The sequence below is a fragment of the Oncorhynchus kisutch genome, linkage group LG27, assembly GCF_002021735.2.
Source record: "Oncorhynchus kisutch isolate 150728-3 linkage group LG27, Okis_V2, whole genome shotgun sequence".
Lineage (NCBI taxonomy): Eukaryota > Metazoa > Chordata > Actinopteri > Salmoniformes > Salmonidae > Oncorhynchus > Oncorhynchus kisutch.
Window position 1 is genome coordinate 36,755,451 of NC_034200.2, and position 19,331 is coordinate 36,774,781.

The following is a 19,331-nucleotide window of genomic DNA, read 5'->3' on the forward strand; positions in this document are numbered from 1 at the left end:
GGTTCATTCATATACAGTACCTGTTCAAAAGAAAACAACTCCCTTTCCCTCTCTCTCTCTCCCTCTCTCAATCTCTCTCTCCCTCTCTCTCTCAATCTCTCTCTCCCTCTCTCTCTTTCCCTCTCTCTCTTTCCCTCTCTCTTTCCCTCTCTCTTTCCCTCTCTCTCTCTCTCTCCATCTCTCTCTCTCCATCTCTCTCTCTCCCTCTCTCTCTCAATCTCTCTCTCCCTCTCTCTCTTTCCCTCTCTCTCTTTCCCTCTCTCTTTCCCTCTCTCTCTCTCTCTCCCTCTCTCTCTCTCCATCTCTCTCTCCATCTCTCTCTCTCCCTCTCTGCATCTCTCTCAATCTCTCTCTCTCCATCGATCTCTCTCCATCTCTCTCTCTCCCTCTCTGCATCTCTCTCAATCTCTCTCTCTCCATCGATCTCTCTCCATCTCTCTCTCTCCATCGCTCTCTCTCCATCTCTCTCTCTCCATCGCTCTCTCTCCATCTCTCTCTCTGCATCTCTCTCTCTCCCTCTCTCTCTCCATCTCTCTCTCTGCATCTCTCTCTTTCCATCTCTCCATCCTTCCCTCACCCTACATCCTTCACCCTCTCTCCCCCTACATCCCTCGCTCTCTCCCTACATCCCTCACTCTCTCCCTCCCTTCCTCTTCCCACCCTCCCCTCTCGCTCTTCTCACCCTCCCCTCTCTCTCCCACCCTCCCCTCTCTCCCTCACTCTTCCCACCCTCCCTCCCTCCCTCCCTCTTCCCATCCACCCTCCCCTCCCTCCCTCTTCCCATCCATCCACCCTCCCTCCCTCTTCCCATCCACCCTCCCCTCCCTACCTCTTCCCACCCACCTTCCCCTCTCTCTCTCCCCAACCTCCTCTCTCTCCCCCTCCCCTCTCTTTATATCCCTATCTCCCACTCCATCCCTCTCTCCCTCCCTCTCTCCCTCTCCAGTTCATGAGGTAACAGCAGCCTGCTGTGTAAGGGGAGAGAAATGCTGCAGAAAGCAGAAAGCTGCAACTGTGTGAGCAGCTCTGCATCCCCCGATTCACCTTCGCTGCTCAGAAAACTGCAACGTCAACCCAAGGCCACACACATTCATACACACCAGAGGACCAACATACTGGTCACAGAACATACACACACACACGGCTTCTTTGCACAGTATGTCGTGGACTGGACTGGAATGTAGTGGACTGGACTGTAGTATAGTGGACTGGACTGTAGTGTAGTGGACTGGACTGGACTGTAGTGTAGTGGACTGGACTGTAGTGTAGTGTAGTCGACTGTAGTGTAGTGTAGTGGACTGTAGTGTAGTAGACTGTTGTGTAGTGTAGTGGACTGGACTGTAGTGTAATGTAGTGGACTGTAGTGTAGTATACTGGACTGTAGTGTAGTGGACTGGAGTGGAGTGTAGTGGACTGTAGTGTAGTGTAGTGTACTGTAGTGTAGTGGACTGTAGTATAGTGGACTGGACTGTAGTGTAGTGGACTGTAGTATAGTGGACTGTAGTGCAGTGGACTGTAGTGTAGTGGACTGTAGTGTAGTGTAGTGGACTGTAGTGTAGTGGACTGTAGTATAGTGGATTGGACTGTAGTGTAGTGGACTGTAGTATAGTGGACTGTAGTGTAGTGTAGTGGACTGTAGTGGACTGGACTGTAGTGGACTGGACTGTAGTATAGTGGACTGTAGTGTAGTGGACTGTAGTATAATGGACTGTAGTGTAGTGGACTGTAGTGTAGTGTAGTGGACTGTAGTAGACTGGACTGTAGTGGACTGGAGTGTAGTGGACTGGACTGTAGTATAATGGACTGGAGTGTAGTGGACTGTAGTGGACTGGACTGTAGTGGACTGGACTGTAGTATAATGGACTGTAGTGTAGTGGACTGGACTGTAGTATAATGGACTGGAGTGTAGTGGACTGTAGTGGACTGGACTGTAGTGGACTGGACTGTAGTGGACTGGACTGTAGTATAATGGACTGTAGTGTAGTGGACTGGACTGTAGTATAATGGACTGGAGTGTAGTGGACTGTAGTGGACTGGACTGTAGTGGACTGGACTGTAGTGGACTGGACTGTAGTATAATGGACTGTAGTGTAGTGGACTGGACTATAGTATAATGGACTGGAGTGTAGTGGACTGTAGTGGACTGGACTGTAGTGGACTGGACTGTAGTAGACTGGACTGTAGTGGACTGGAGTGTAGTGGACTGGACTGTAGTATAATGGACTGGAGTGTAGTGGACTGTAGTGGACTGGACTGTAGTGGACTGGACTGTAGTGGACTGTAGTATAATGGACTGGACAGACCGACAAGAAAGAGAAGAAAAAGACAAAACACACGCTGGGTAATGTACAGGAGAAAACCAAAAGGTATTAAATTCTCAGAACACACATGCCTGGCATGGCTACCTCCTCCCCTGACCTAACAGAACAGGCTACTCTGTCAGCACAGACATGGCTACCTCCTCCCCTGACCTAACAGAACAGGCTACTCTGTCAGCACAGACATGGCTACCTCCTCCCCTGACCTAACAGAACAGGCTACTCTGTCAGCACAGAGACATGGCTACCTCCTCCCCTGACCTAACAGAACACGCTACTCTGTCAGCACAGAGACATGGCTACCTCCTCCCCTGACCTAACAGAACAGGCTACTCTGTCAGCACAGAGACATGGCTACCTCCTCCCCTGACCTAACAGAACACGCTACTCTGTCAGCACAGAGACATGGCCACCTCCTCCCCTGACCTAACAGAACAGGCTACTCTGTCAGCACAGAGACATGGCTACCTCCTCCCCTGACCTGCTACTCTGTCAGCGCAGAGACATGGCCACCTCCTCCCCTGACCTAACAGAACAGGCTATTCTGTCAGCACAGAGACATGGCTACCTCCTCCCCTGACCTAACAGAATGGGCTACTCTGTCAGCACAGAGACATGGCTACCTCCTCCCCTGACCTAACAGAACAGGCTATTCTGTCAGCACAGAGACATGGCTACCTCCTCAGAGAGACAGACAGCCCTCTAATGACTGCATATCACACTAGTGAGAAAGGAGGGAAAGAAAAGGAGAGAGGGATGGATGGATGGAGAGGGAGGACAGAGGAGGGTGTGGGTGCGTCCCATCACAAAAGTCATTCAGCAGCACTTCGTCAATGACCTCATGGTTCCGCATTCAATAACGTGGGCTGGGTGTGTGCGTGCGTGCGAGACAGAGAAAAAGTGACAGTCATGATCTGAAGGGTTGAGCAGACACACAGACCATAACAGATAGACGCAAAAAATATAGCTATGCATTGCCTAGCCTAGCCTAGCCTAGCCTAGCCTAGCCTAGCCTAGCCTAGCCTAGCCATAATCACTGCATCTGTTGAATGAATGGTAGATGGCAACAACTATACTGCCAGATGGGTACCTGGGACACACACACACACACACGATACATTAACCTGGTGGTGTTCTTTATACTCAGGGTTAAATACAAAAGCACTAAGACTTCAACAAGATACTATCACATGAACAGAGATACTATCACATGAACAGAGATACTATCACATGAACAGAGATACTATCACATGAACAGAGATACTATCACATGAACAGAGATACTATCACATGAACAGAGATGTGAAAGCATGTCTTAAAAATCAGTCGACTTGAAATACCTAATAAATAATGACTCATAAGTAACAGAATACAGGACTTGAAAACACACACACACACTTCCTGCCATGTCATAATGAAGGCCTCGTGTTCTCTACTGATGAGTAGTTAGGCAGCAGTGCTGTCAGAAAACAAAGTGACCATCGCTCCATGATCGGTGTGAGTGTGAAGTGAACTACCTCCTCGTCAACGCTGGGCAGTCGCTGGTAGTCCGATGTCTCATCCAGTCGCTGGTACTCAGCCATCTCTCCCATGGCAATGTCAGTCAGTTAGTCAGTCAGTCAGTCAGTCAGTCAGTCAGTTAGTCAGTCAGCCATCTCTCCCATGGCAATGTCAGTCAGTCAGTCAGTCAGCCATCTCTCCCATGGCAATGTCAGTCAGTCAGTCAGTCAGTTAGTCAGTCAGTCAGTCAGTCAGTCAGTCAGTCAGTCAGTCAGTCAGTCAGTCAGTGAGCCATCTCTCCCATGGCAATGTCAGTCAGTCAGTCAGTCATCTCTCCCATGCAAAGTCCAACACCGTCAGTCAGTCAGTCAGCCATCTCTCCCATGGCAATGTCAGTCAGTCAGTCAGTCAGTCAGTCAGTCAGTCAGTCAGTCAGTCAGTCAGCCATCTCTCCCATGGCAATGTCAGTCAGTCAGTCAGTCAGTCAGTCAGTCAGTCAGTCAGTCAGCCATCTCTCCCATGGCAATGTCAGTCAGTCAGTCAGTCATCTCTCCCATGGCAAAGTCCAACACCGTCAGTCAGTCAGTCAGTCAGTCATCTCTACCATTGCAAAGTCCAACACTGTCAGTCAGTCATCTCTCCCATGGCACAGTCTAACACTGTCAGTCAGTCATCTCTCCCATGGCAAAGTCTAACACTGTCAGTCAGTCATCTCTCCCATGGCAAAGTCCAACACTGTCAGTCAGTCATCTCTCCCATGGCAAAGTCCAACACTGTCAGTCAGTCAGTCAGTCATCTCTCCAATAGCCTCAGTCCAACACCGTCAGTCAGTCATCTCTCCAATAGCCTCAGTCCAGTGGTTTCCTGGTCCACCAATCCAGTGTGTGTTCTGGCGAACAACAGACAGGCTATTCCTCGTCGTAGCAGTCAAAGATATCCCCTTCTTCTTTTCTGTAGACACTTCTTGGGTTTCATTCAAAAAGGGGATGTTGTGGTCAGCCAGCCGTAACAAGTGACCAAGTTTTTTTGATTAGGTACACTATGAAAAGGACAGGAGCGGTAGGATTGTCCTCTTCACAATGGACATTCCTCTGGGAATGACAGGTTGAGTCAGGTTCTGTGGAGGGTTTCCCCTATATGTGGATGTAGCAGGAGTCCAGCTATGTTGTTGATTGGTGTTGAGGATAGCCTTGTAGACAGGTGTCGTCAAAGGGTGGCGGATCCTCGTTTATTTCCATCTCGTCTAAATGACCTTCCAGTCCTGCTCTTCGCTCTCTCGCTTTCCTCCTCGCATCACAGGCTGTCACCGTCCGTCTCCCTCTCTCTTTCTGTCGCGCGCTGCTTGTTCATTGGTCAATGCCTCAGAGCTGACGCACGCTGCACTAGTTCTCCCTCTTCTCGCTCAGTCGTTCTATTTCCACAGCATCCCTATGTCCGGGCTTACCTTATTGCCTCATCTTCAAAACAAATACAGGAAGGCGGCATTGAAAAACAAGAGGATGTAGAATGCGTCTTTCACCCGAGTCCCGAGGGCTATTTTTCATTTTGTATGCATCTCCATCCTCCTAGTTTTTGAACAGCTGTCCACTCTGACCAGCAGCTTAGCACTGAGGAGAGGGAGAGAGAAACTGGGTGTGTGTTTTTTTGGTGCAGTTTTAAACAGACTTCCTGATTGCTCAGTTGGAGCCGACGGTTAATCCCTTGTTGTTGTTGTCATCTCTTTCCTTCACAATGCTTATTTTTCTCCCAATTAATTTGTTTTTGCTCCAGCTGGTCGGCGATTTGATGAGTGGTCGCCTCCCCATTGCCACAGCGAGAGTGGAACCCCCCCTCCCCGGTCGTCGCCACGGGGGATCTACAGTCAGCGGTGGTCCTGAGAGGAGCGGCCAATGAGGTGGCAGGAGGCCGACAGGGGCGGAGACAGGCATTAATGTGGATCACTAATCCTGCCATATAGGAGGGAGAAAAACACGGCCACGCTGGGCGGTGTGCGTGTGTTTGCGTGTGTGTGTAGAAAGCACCACTCTGCTATGGGAGGGGATGCCCCCCCCAATCTGGAGGCTAGCTGAGCTGACATCTGGATGAAAGGGGGAGTAGAGAGAGAGAACGAACGAATAAACGACAGAACAAGAGAGGCAGAAACTGTTTAATCTGTTGGCCTCCTGATTCTCTCTCCACAATCTAACCATGACAATAGAGTCATGGTCTCGATGGTACTGACCAAGGCATTAGCACTTGATCTCAATAACGGTAGCACTGAGGTTGTTAACTCTATCTTTCTCTCCCCATCTCTCTCTCTCTGTCTCTTAACGGTTTTGGCCGGTCTAGTGCAGTCCCGTTCCTGGGGCCTGTTATTCGCAACCCGCTTATCAGGCTTAATGCTCTCATCCCTTCTCCACCTCCGCTGCTAAATCTGTTCCCTCCTGGCCCTGCACAGCGGGCACAGACACACACACACACACACACACACACACACACACACACACACACACACACACACACACCTACATGGCAGTGGCCTCTGCTCCTGTGACCTTCGACTTATTATTGCTGTTGCATTTTGTTGTGATACAAATAAAATCAAATTCTTGGGCAAAATGACGATGATTCATTGATTTCCCTACCATTTAATGGTGCTTGGGGCTTTGTCTGTTTAAGAATAAATCTAGGCGAAACGATTCTAAAACGATTCACACAACACAGTGTTACAGACTTGGGACTAGAGGAATGCCCCAATTTCAAATCAACCCCTTCATGTAGGATCTGGGGGTCGATATATAATCAATTACAACTTAAAAATAACAAACAAGAATTTATTCCACAAGTTGTTTGTCAAGGTAAAGAAAGCAGGTCCAACCAGGTCCAGAATGAAGGCTAAAGACACACAGTTAAGAACGACAACCTACCGACTCTTCACCCCTTGCTATGTAACTTCCTCTCCTTCTCTTACCTTTTCCTGAACGAGAGGCTTTGTTGTCCTGTCCCTGCAGTGTGGTAGTCTAGCGCCCACCCCCTCTCAGCAGCTGAATTCAGTGTGAGGGCAACTCAGATGAAATGTCCTGTTGCATAACAATCACATTTTGGAATAGGGAGTGTATTCCTAAATGTTGGGAAGAGATGTTTGACGTACCGATTCCATGGTATGAGTTGATATATTAAACAACGCAAGATTCAAGATTAAATTATTAGATAGAATTCTTGCCACCAACAAAATGTTTAATATTTGGGGCATAAAATCATTGAAGCTCTGCAGATTTTGTTGTGAGGATACAGAATCAATCATTAGACCATTTATTTTGGTGTTTCTGGTCTCAGTGTAACAGTATAACTTTAGACGAGGGACCCTCTGCACACATCAACAACAGTCACCCACGAAGCATCGTTACCCATCGCTCCAGAGCAAGGGGAACTACTACTTCAAGGTCTCAGAGCAAGTGACGTCACCGATTGAAACGCTATTTAGCGCGAACCACCGCTAACTAAGCTAGCCGTTTCACATCCGTTACATCAGGTTCGGGTTCAGGAATGGCTGAAAATGCATAACATTGATCTAAAATTGACCCTAGAAATAGTACTGTTTGGAGATCTGGAGAGACCGGGTCAGTCATTTACTAATACTCTTAGTAAAAGTATTTATCTTCAACTCGCAATCTGTGGATTCTATTCGATTAGATAGATTGAACCTGTAGTTTAACATCACAGCATAGTTGAAAGATATGTGTTGCATAGAAACCAGAAGAGGGTGACAAGCAGAGATAGATGGGATGGTCTGAGGCTGACCAGCAGAGATAGATGGGATGGTCTGAGGGTGACCAGCAGAGATAGACGGAATTGGCCGAGGGTGACCAACAGAGATAGATGGAATGGGCTGAGGGTGACCAACAGAGATAGATGGGATGGGCTGAGGGTGACCAACAGAGACAGATGGAATGGGCTGAGGGTGACCAACAGAGATAGATGGGATGGGCTGAGGGTGACCAACACGAGATAGATGGGATGGGCTGAGGGTGACCAGCAGAGATAGGTGGGATGGTCTGAGGGTGACCAACAGAGATAAATGGGATGGGCTGAGGGTGGCCAACAGAGATAGATGGGATGGGCTGAGGGTGCCCACAGAGATAAATGGGATGGGCTGAGGGAAGCTGAGGGTTGGGATGTGGAATTGGAGATAAATGGGAGTGGAGTTAATGTGTGGGAGATAGATTGATGGTCAAAGATCATTTAAAAAAACTTTTAAGTCAAAATAAAACATAATAAAAAGTATGTTTGAATGACAGAGGGGCAGTGTTTTTACAGCTAATGCCGGTTTGCCTGAGGCTGATGTTTGTACACATGCATATATACACACTCTCATTCAAATAAACACATACAAGAACACACAGATACATGTAATAGTGCCAGACATGCACACAAACATACACAGTTGGCTTTGCTGTTATGATTTTTCCTTGATGTCCTTTGTTAAAAAAAAATTATGGTTTAGTTATTTATTTTTTGCATGGTTGTTTGCTGTTTTCTTCTGTCTTTTTCTCTCTTTAGTTCATTCGTTGTTGGTGCATTGGGGGGTTCTAGGGGGTGGGGAATGGAATTAATTGTATTTGTAATCTTGGTGGGGGGGTGTGGGAGGGGTCTCAAATGCGACAGCTATTGGGGGGGGGGTCTTAGAGATCTTAGAGGGTACGGGTTCACGTTTTTTGGCCTGGTGGGAGATCTGTCAAGGTGCCCTTGAGCAGGGCATTGACCCTGGATACTTCTGTGTGTCGCTCTGAATGGGAATCTGTTGGATGACTGGTGTGTTGTAGTTGTTGAGCGGCTTTACTGCCGATTGTATGTGTCAGATATTCAATTTAAAAAATGTAAAATAAACATCACGTGCAAAAACAAAACTCCCAATAGAGCAATCGTTAGAGATATTTGAACTCACGTATGAAAAGATTCAAGTCTAAGGGCCACTAGGAGCGCCACTTCTGGGTGAGCATTTTCTTGTTTGCTTATTGGCCTTATACAGTTTGTTAAGTGCGATCTTAGTGCCAGCATCGGTTTGTGGTGGTAAATAGACGGATATGAAAAATATTGATGAAAACTCTTGGTAGATAGTGTGGTCTAGCTTATCATGAGGTACTCTACCTCAGGCGAGCAATACCTCGAGACTTCTTTAATATTAGACATCGCACACCAGCTGTTATTGACAAATAGAGACACACACACCACCAGCCCTCGTCTTACCAGACATAGCTGTTCTGTCCTGCCGATGCACGGAAAACCCAGCTAACTGTATATTATCTGTGTCGTCTTATCTGTGTCCTCGTTCAGCCAGGAAAAAAAATGTGAATTTCCAGAATTTCCGCATTTGTGAGTTGTCTCCTTTTGAAAGACATTGTTAATGCTACAGCTTAGCTCACTAGCTACATACATAAACAACAACACTGAATGGCTCAGAGTGGGAGGTTATGTGATTGACTGCCGGCACGTGCCACTTGTATCAATAAATCACTATCAGAAAATGTTTTGTGTGGTAATTATTTATATATTTACTGTTTTATTCACGTTTTCAACATCATGCGTTCCGATTCTTGTGTAGATTGTAATGGACACCGTGTGTAAAATACTTTTTTGAAGGTTGTACAGATTATGATGAGCTAAGATAATTCCAGCTGTGGAGCCATGTCTGTTGACATACAATGCATTCTGCATTTCACGTAGTCGTCTGCCGACCAAAGATGGTATAACAAAATGAAGTGAGTAAGGGTTCACTCCTTTTTCTAGAACTTCCGAAAGTGAATGGTGGCATGTTAACGATGGTAGACGTCACATCCCCTTCAACATTCATACTATAAACAGACCAAACTCATCTTGTCTCATCTTATTATCTTTGGTGTCTGTGAAAAAACAAACATGGCGGTGCGCAGAAGCTACCCATCGTCGGATTACTTTCGATTCCTAGAAAGTGCTTTACTAAATTATTTAGATCAATGGTGAGCTCACCCGAGATGTGATTAATTATAATAGTAATTGCTATTAGCTAATTCATATTATAGTTTATGTCAGCCGAGAGTTATAGAAATATGACCACTTGTGTTACGTCAATCTTTCCTCAGTTAGCGCTAGGAGAAACGTATAAAAAAAAATCCGGTTTGGATGACTGTGTTATGCTGTAGCTACTAATGTGAATGTCTGAACATTGCATCCAAAAATAAACTGCTCACATTCTGGACATAACTTTGTAAAGACTGTGTTTGTGCAAAATGTTTCGGAAAAAACTGTGGCCAGCTCAAATGCTGATTGTTGCGTCATACCGAAACTGGACATTGTAAATAAGCTTTCTAAATCACACTGATTTGATCGTACAATACAGGGACCACTGAAGAATGATCACACCCGTGTTTTGGCAAACTTAAATCCGTTTTACCTAATTTCTACCAGCATGTCATATGTGCTACCAGAGGAAAAAATTAAATAAATAAACTCTAGACCACCTTTACTCCACACACAGAGACACATACAAAGCTCTCCCCCACCCTCCATTTGGCATATCTGACCAGAATTATATTCTCCTGATTCCTGCATGCAAGCAAAAACTAAAGCAGGAAGGGGTCAGATGACGTGGATGCTACGCTACAGGACTGTTTTGCTAGCACAGACTGGAATATGTTCCGGGATTCGTCCAATGGAATTGAGGAGTATACCACCTCAGTCACTGGCTTCTTCAATAAGTGTATCGACGACGTTGTCCCCAGAGTGACTGCACGGAAATATCCCAAACAGAAGCCATGGATTACAGGCAACATCCCCACTGAGCTAAAGGCTAGAGCTTTCAAGGTGCGGGACACTAATCTGGACGCGTATAAGAAATTCCGATATGCCCTCAGATGAACCATCAAACAGCCAAAGTGTCAATAAAGGACTAAGTTTGAACCATACTACACCGACTCTGAAATGCGTCTGATGTGGCAGGGCTTGAAAACTATTATGGACGACAAAATGGAAACCCAGCCGCGAGCTGCCCAGTAACGCGAACCTAACAGATGAGCTAAATGCCTTTCTTACTAGCTTCAAGGCAAGCAACACTGTGGCATGCACGAGAGCACCAGCTGTTCAGGACGACTGTGTGATCACGCTCTCCATAGCCGATGTGAGCAAGACCTTTAAACAGGTCAACATTCACAAGGAAATGGGGCCAGACGGATTACGAGGATGTGTACCAACTGGCAAGTGTCTTCGCTGACATTTTCAACATCTCCCTGACCGAGTCTGTAATACCTACATGTTTCAAGCAGACCACCATAGTTCCCGTGCCCAAGAAAGTGAAGATACCCCCCCCCCCATAGCACTCATGTCAGTAGCCATGAAGTGCTTTGAAAGGCTGGTCATGGCTCACATCAACACCATCTTCCCAGACACCCTAGACCCACTCTAATTCGCATACCACCCCAACAGATCCACAGATGACGCAATCTTAATCGCACTCCACAATACCCTTTCCCACCTGGACAAAAGGAACACCTATGTGAGAATGCTGTTCATTGACTACAGCTCAGCATTCAACACCATAGTGCCCACAAAGCTCATCACTAAGCTAAGGACCCTGAGACTAAACACTTCCCTCTGCAACTGGATTCTAGACCTCATGACAGGCTGCCCCCAGGTGGTAAGGGTAGGTAACAACACACCTGCCACGCCAATCCTCAACAAATGGGCCCCTCAGGGGTGCGTGCTTAGTCCCCTCCCGTACTACCTGTTCACCCACGACTGCGTGGCCAAGAACGACTCCAACACCATCATTAAGTTTGGTGACGACACAACAGTGGTAGGCCTGATCACCGACAACGATAAGACGGCCTATAGGGAGGAGATCAGAGACCTGGCAATGTAGTGCCATGACAACAACGTGAGCAAGACAAAGGAGCTGATCGTGGACTACAGGAAAGGGAGGGCCGAACACACCCCCACTCACATCGATGGGGCTGTAGTGGAACGGGTCGAGATTTTCAAGTTCCTTGGTGTCCACATCGTCAACAAACTATCTTCGTCTAGGTCCAAAAGGCTCCTTAACAGCTTCTACCCCCAAGCCATAAGATTGCTGAGCAATTAATCAAATTGCCACCCAGACTATTTAAATTCATAAACCCCCCCCCTTTGTTTTTACACAGCTGCTAATCGCTGTTAATCATCTATGCATAGTCATTTTACCCCTACCTACATGTACAAATTACTTAGTCTAAACTGTATCCCCGCACATTGACTCGGTACCGGTACCGTCTGTATAGGTATTTTATTGTGTTTCATTTTTGTTTTAGTTTATTTTGTAAATATTTTCTTAACTCTATTTCTTCAACTGCATTCTTGAACGGCATGTGACAAATAACATTTGATATCCACTATAACGAAGGGGTATCCAAATACCTTTGAATGCACAGTGTATAAACTCTAGATTGCTGGTGCTATGTATTGGCTAATGAGAGGCTTTGAAGACAATGGTCGGCCATATTGGGAGTATTTCAATTAAATGTTTCAATGACATGTATTTAATAAATATAAAATACTGGGGCAGTAACATTAGTATTTTCCAAAAATGATACTTTCAGGAATTACTGAATATATTTTTTACATTTTTATGCTTAGCTCACATAAAATAATTTCAAAGTATGAATTAATAAATGCTTTTCTATAGCCCCCAAAATCTGATGATGGTGGTGGGGGAGTACCAAGATGGCTTTAAAACAGTGTGTGTGTGTGTGTGTGTGTGTGTGTGTGTCACCTCTTCCAGTCACAGATGACCTGCTGTTGACTTAGTGGATGACTTCATCCTTGAGGTTGAGATCACAAGACAAGTCTACTATATGAATCACACTATGGATTGTTAACAGAAGCTAATTAGGCTAAAGACACAGGTCATTGCAGTTTACAAAGAAAAATAGCTTTCTCGGAAGAGAAAGGGAGGTAGTACTGACGGTAATACTGGGAGAGAAAGGGAGGAAAGCTATGACGGTAATACTGGGAGAGAAAGGGAGGTAATACTGATGGTAATACTGGGAGAGAAAGGGAGGTAGTACTGATGGTAATACTGGGAGAGAAAGGGAGGTAGTTCTGACGGTAATACTGGGAGAGAAAGGGACGTAGTTCTGACGGTAATACTGGGAGAGAAAGGGACGTAGTTCTGACGGTAATACTGGGAGAGAAAGGGAGGTAGTAGAGACGGTAATACTGGGAGAGAAAAGGAGGTAGTACTGACGGTAATACTGGGAGAGAAAGGGAGGTGATAAAGTGATACTGCCAAAGTGTTAATGTGTCATTACTACTCTAGAGGCACCTAGAGATAGGTGCAACCAGCAGAGATTATAGGGTAGAAACCCTAGAGGTACAGTAGGTGCAACCAGTAGAGATTATAGGGTAGAAACCCTAGAGGTAGGTGCAACCAGCAGAGATTATAGGGTAGAAACCCTAGAGGTAGGTGCAACCAGCAGAGATTATAGGGTAGAAACCCTAGAGGTACAGTGGGGCAAAAACGTATTTAGTCAGTCACCAATTGTGCAAGTTCTCCCACTTAAAAAGATGAGAGAGGCCTGTAATTTTCATCATAGGTACACTTCAACTATGACAGACAAAATGAGAAAAAAAATCCAGAAAACCACATTGTAGGATTTTTTATGAATTTATTTGCAAATTATGGTGGAAAATAAGTATTTGGTCACCTACAAACAAGCAACATTTCTGACTCTCACAGACCTGTAACTTCTTCTCTAAGAGGCTCCTCTGTCCTCCACTCGTTACCTGTATTAATGGCACCTGTTTGAACTTGTTATCAGTATAAAAGACACCTGTCCACAACCTCAAACAGTCACAATTGGTGGCTGACTAAATACTTTTTTGCCCCACTGTAGGTGCAACTAGTAGAGATTATAGGGTAGAAATCCTAGAGGTACGTGCAACCAGTAGAGATTATAGGGTAGAAACCCTAGAGGTAGGTGCAACCAGTAGAGGTTATAGGGTAGAAATCCTAGAGGTACGTGCAACCAGTAGAGATTATAGGGTAGAACTCCTAGAGGTAGGTGCAACCAGCAGAGGTTATAGGGTAGAAACCCTAGAGGTACAGTAGGTGCAACCAGCAGAGTTTATAGGGTAGAAACCCTAGAGGTAGGTGCAACCAGTAGAGGTTATAGGGTAGAAACCCTAGAGGTAGGTGCAACCAGCAGAGATTTGAGTAGAAACCCTAGAGGTACAGTTGAAGTCGGAAGTTTACATACACATAGGTGGGAGTCATTAAAACTTGTTTTTCAACCACTCCACAAACTTCCGACTTCACCTGTAGGTGCAACCAGTAGAGATTATAGGGTAGAAACACCCGTGGTGCTGTGATAGCGCCAGCTGGTCTGTACTATCACAATATTTTTCACATTTTTGACAGTATGATAGCATTTTATGTTTTTGAATAATCAATTTCTTAAAATGCTTTATGAGTAACTCATGACCCTGGAGTGTCAACACATTGATTTCAATGGGACTTTCTCCATTCTGATCGTTGTATACTGTTCAATCCAACTTCAAACAAAAAATACATTTTCATACATTTCTATCTAGGCCTTGTGAATTGGTGAACTGTTGGAATCATGGAAATTGAATGATTATTGTAACGCTATAGCTGGAATATAGTGGGCAGCACCTTGAATACATTGTTTGACATGACAAATAAATAAGCCAGGGTAGGAACCAAAGTGTTGGTCAGTGTTTCCAGGTGACCCTAATTAGATGTTACATTACATGTTATCTTACCGGACACACTGTCTTCACGCCACTTCGATACAGCTACAACCGAAAGTAATTTCATAGCAGGTTAGGAGAGCATTTTCACTAACCGTAACCCTTTTCCTAACCTTAACCTAACCTTGCAAGCCCAGCTTCAGACGCAATCGTTAGACAAGGGTAATTTCAGTGTAGGAAAGGATGAAACAGCGTCTGTGCCACCAGTAAGTATAGATAGTAACGTTAGTATAAATCCCCTCGCACAGTCCCCGCAGCCAGACAACTTTCTCATGGTTTCTGGAAGGAAATGCTGTAGGAATGCTCAACCGGTGTCGCTCATTCAGCCGACAGAAACTTTCAACCCCATTAAGTAGCGAATCGGAGTCTGAGGCCGAGCCTTCTCTTGTCTCTACTCCTCCCGTTACGGGGTCTGAGACACCGAAGCTTCTCACCATTACCTCTGACAAATTGAAAACCCTAGCCATTGGCGACTCCATTACCCGCAGTATTAGACTTAAACGAATCATCCAGCGATCATACACTGTTTACCAGGGGGCAGGGCTACCGACGTTAAGGCTAATCTGAAGATGGTGCTGGCTAAAGCTAAAACTGGCGAGTGTAGAGAGTATAGAGATATTGTTATCCACGTCGGCACCAACGATGTTAGGATGAAACAGTCAGAGATCACCAAGCGCAACATAGCTTCAGCGTGTAAATCAGAAAGATGTGTCGGCATCGAGTAATTGTCTCTGGCCCCCTCCCAGTTAGGGGGAGTGATGAGCTCTACAGCAGAGTCTCACAACTCAATCGCTGGTTGAAAACTGTTTTCTGCCCCTCCCAAAAGATATAATTTGTAGATAATTGGCCCTCTTTCTGGGACTCACCCACAAACAGGACCAAGCCTGACCTGCTGAGGAGTGACGGACTCCATCCTAGCTGGAGGGGTGCTCTCATCTTATCTACGAACATAGACAGGGCTCTAACTCCTCTAGCTCCACAATGAAATAGGGTGCAGGCCAGGCAGCAGGCTGTTAGCCAGCCTGTCAGCTTAGTGGAGTCTGCCACTAGCACAGTCAGTGTAGTCAGCTCAGCTATCCCCATTAAGACCGGGTCTGTGCCTCGACCTGGGTTGGGCAAAACTAAACATTGCGGTGTTTGCCTTAGCAATCTCACTAGGATAAAGACCTCCTCCATTCCTGTCATTATTGAAAGAGATCGTGATACCTCACATCTCAAAATAGGGCTACTTAATGTTAGATCCCATACTTCAAAGGCAATTATAGTCAATTAACTAATCACTCATCATAATCTTGATGTGATTGGCCTGACTGAAACATGGCTTAAGTATGATGAATTTACTTTGTTAAATGAGGCCTCACCTCCTGGTTACACTAGTGACCATATCCCATACATCCCGCAAAGGCAGAGGTGTTGCTAACATTTAATATTCACATGGAAAAGTCCACAGACCCACTCCAAAAGGCTTTCGACTCAGTGGGTTTTGTCCAACATGTCTCTGGACCTACTCACTGTCACAGTCATACTCTGGACCTAGTTTTGTCCCATGGAATAAATGTTGTGGATCTTAATGTTTTTCCTCATAATCCTGGACTATCGGACCACCATTTTATTACGTTTTCAATTGCAACAAATAATCTGCTCAGACCCCAACCAAGGAGCATCAAAAGTCGTGCTATAAATTCACAGACAACACAAAGATTCCTTGAGGCCCTTCCAGACTCCCTCTGTCTACCCAAGGACGTCAGAGGACAACAATCAGTTAACCATCTAACTGAGGCACTCAATTTAACCTTGTGCAATACACTAGATGCAGTTGCATCCGTAAAAACTAAAAACATTTCTCATAAGAAACTAGCTCCCTGGTATACAGAAAATACCCAAGCTCTGAAGCAAGCTTCTAGAAAATTGGAACGGAAATGGCGCCACACCAAACTGGAAGTCTTCCGACTAGCTTGGAAAGACAGTACCGTGCAGTATCGAAGAGCCCTTACTTACTGCTTTGCATCTGTCCTCGTGCTCCTAGACCTTAGTGCTGCTTTTGATACCATCGATCACCACATTCTTTTGGAGAGATTGGAAACCCAAATTGGTCTACACAGACAAGTTCTGGCCTGGTTTAGATCTTATCTGTCGGAAAGATATCAGTTTGTCTCTGTGAATGGTTTGTCCTCTGACAAATCAACTGTAAATTTCGGTGTTCCTCAAGGTTCCGTTTTAGGACCACTATTGTTTTCACAATATATTTTACCTCTTGGGGATGTCATTCGAAAACATAATGTTAACTTTCACTGCTATGCGGATGACACACAGCTGGACATTTCAATGAAACATGGTGAAGGCCCAAAATTTCCCTCGCTAGAATCCTGTGTTTCAGACATAAGGAAGTGGAAGGCTGCAAACGTTCTACTTTTAAACTCGGACAAAACAGAGATGCTTGTTCTTGGTCCCGAGAAACAAAGAGATCTTCTGTTTAATCTGACAATTAATCTTAATGGTTGTACAGTCGTCTCAAATAAAACTGTGTAGGACCTCGGTTACTCTGGACCCCGATCTCTCTTTTGACGAATATATCAAGACTGTTCCAAGGACAGCTTTTTTCCATCTATGTAACATTGCAAAAGTCAGAAACTTTCTGTCCAGAAATGATGCAGAAAAACGAATCCATGCTTTTGTTACTTCTAGGTTAGACTACTGCAATGCTCTACTTTCCGGCTACCCAGATAAAGCACTACATAAACTGCACTACATAAACTTCAGTTAGTGCTAAATACGGCTGCTAGAATCCTGACTAGAACCAAAAAGTTTTATCATATTACTCCAGTGCTAGCCTCCCTACACTGGCTTCCTGTCAAGGCAAGGGCTGATTTCAAGGGTTTACTGCTAATCTACAAAGCATTACATGAGCTTGCTCCTACCTATCTCTCTGATTTGGTCCTGCCGTACATACCTACACGTACGCTACGGTCACAAGACGCAGGCCTCCTAATTGTCCCTAGAATTTCTAAGCAAACAGCTGGAGGCAGGGCCGTGGTGTGGGCTATACTCAGCCTTGTCTCAGGATGGTAAGTTGGTGGTTGAAGATAACCCTCTAGTGGTGTGGGGGCTGTGCTTTGGCAGTGGGTGGGGTTATATCCTTCCTGTTTGGCCCTGTCCGGGGGCATCATTTGATGGGGCCACAATGTCTCCTGACCCCTCCTGTCTCAGCCTCCAGTATTTATGCTGCAGTAGTTTATGTGTCGGGGTGCTAGGGTCAGTCTGTTATATCTGGAGTACTTCTCCATTATCCATTATTAGAGTACTTCTTTATCCATTATCCTGTGTGAATTTAAGTATGCTCTCTCTAATTCTATCTCTCTTTCTTTCTCTCCCTCAGAGGAACTGAGCCCTAGGACCATGCCTAAGGACTACCTGGCATGATGACTCCTTGCTGTCCCCAGTCCACCAGGATGTGCTGCTGCTCCAATTTCAACTGTTCTGCCTGCGGCTATGGAACCCTGACCTGTTCACCGGACGTGCTACCTGTCCCAGACCTGCTGTTTTCAAATCTCTAGAGACAGCAGGAGCGGTAGAAATACTCTTAATGAACGGCTATGAAAAGCCAACTGACATTTACTCCTGAGGTGCTGACTTGTTGCACCCTCGACAACTACTGTGATTATTATTATTTGACCATGCTGGTAATTTATGAACATTTGAACATCTTGGCCATGGTCTGTTATAATCTCCACCCGGCACAGCCAGAAGAGGACTGGCCACCCCTCATAGCCTGGTTCCTCTCTCGGTTTCTTCCTAGGTTTTGGCCTTTCTTGGGAGTTTTTCCTGGCCACCGTGCTTTTACACCTGCATTGCTTGCCGTTTGGGGTTTTAGGCTGGGTTTCTGTACAGCACTTTGAGATATCAGCTGATGTACGAAGGGCTATATAAAATAGATTTTGATTTGAGAAGCTAGTGCCTTTAAATAGTCATTGCCTCAGTTCTCGGGGTCTATCAACGACATCCCGTGCAGCATGCAAACCTCAATTTGTGCTTTGAGAAAAAAGGCAGTGACAATATCATAAAAAATAACTAAACAATTCATACAGTATAGTAAGCCTGTTGCATAAAACTAAATTAGGAAGGCAGACAGACACAGCTGCATCTGGATTCAATTTCTTTTATACCTTTTTTATAAACTGGGTGGTTCGAGTCCTGAATGCTGATTGGCTAACAGCCGTGGTATATCAGACCATATACCACGGGTATGACACAACATTTATTTTTAACTGCTTTAATTACGTTGGTAACCAGTTTATAATAGCAATAAGGCGTTGCGTCGTGCCTAAGAACAGCTCGTAGTCGTGGTGTATTGGCCATATACCACAAACCCCCGAGGTACCTTATTGCTTAAATATACATGCGTGGCAAATGCTATTGCATTCCTTTCATTAGTGGTAACACCTTTCTCTGAAGGAATTGAACCAAAAAAAAACAGCCTTGACTGGGCTGAGACTTGTTTTGTTGCATAGGCCAGAGGGTTTCAAACCTCTCCTCAGGGGGCCCCAGCCGTTCCATTTATTTGATCTATTCTACATATATCACACTTGATTCAACTTGTCAACTAATCATCAAGCCCTTAAATCAGGTGAGCTAGTTCAGGGCTACAACAAAATGGTGAAACGTATAGAGGGCCCACCAGGAGAGGTTTGAGAACCCTTGCCATAGGCTATTAAATTAAAATTGACAGAATGATAGGGGAGCTAAAATCCCCCAGAG

General features: G+C 45.4%; 1 protein-coding gene across 2 annotated transcripts in view; it reads right to left on the reverse strand.

The window, feature by feature from the left end:
* LOC109871850 (activated CDC42 kinase 1) overlaps window positions 1–19,331 on the reverse strand; it is a 106,646-nt gene that overhangs the window by 54,742 nt on the left and 32,573 nt on the right. The window contains exon 1 of one of the 2 annotated variants that reach the window (XM_031806796.1): window positions 3,836–4,011. The exons of the other annotated variant lie outside the window; for it this stretch is intronic. Coding sequence (XP_031662656.1) covers window positions 3,836–3,910 — 75 coding nt within the window. The 5' untranslated portion in view covers window positions 3,911–4,011. Of the gene's footprint in view, window positions 1–3,835; window positions 4,012–19,331 lie in introns of those variants that run through there. 2 annotated transcript variants of the gene reach the window in all.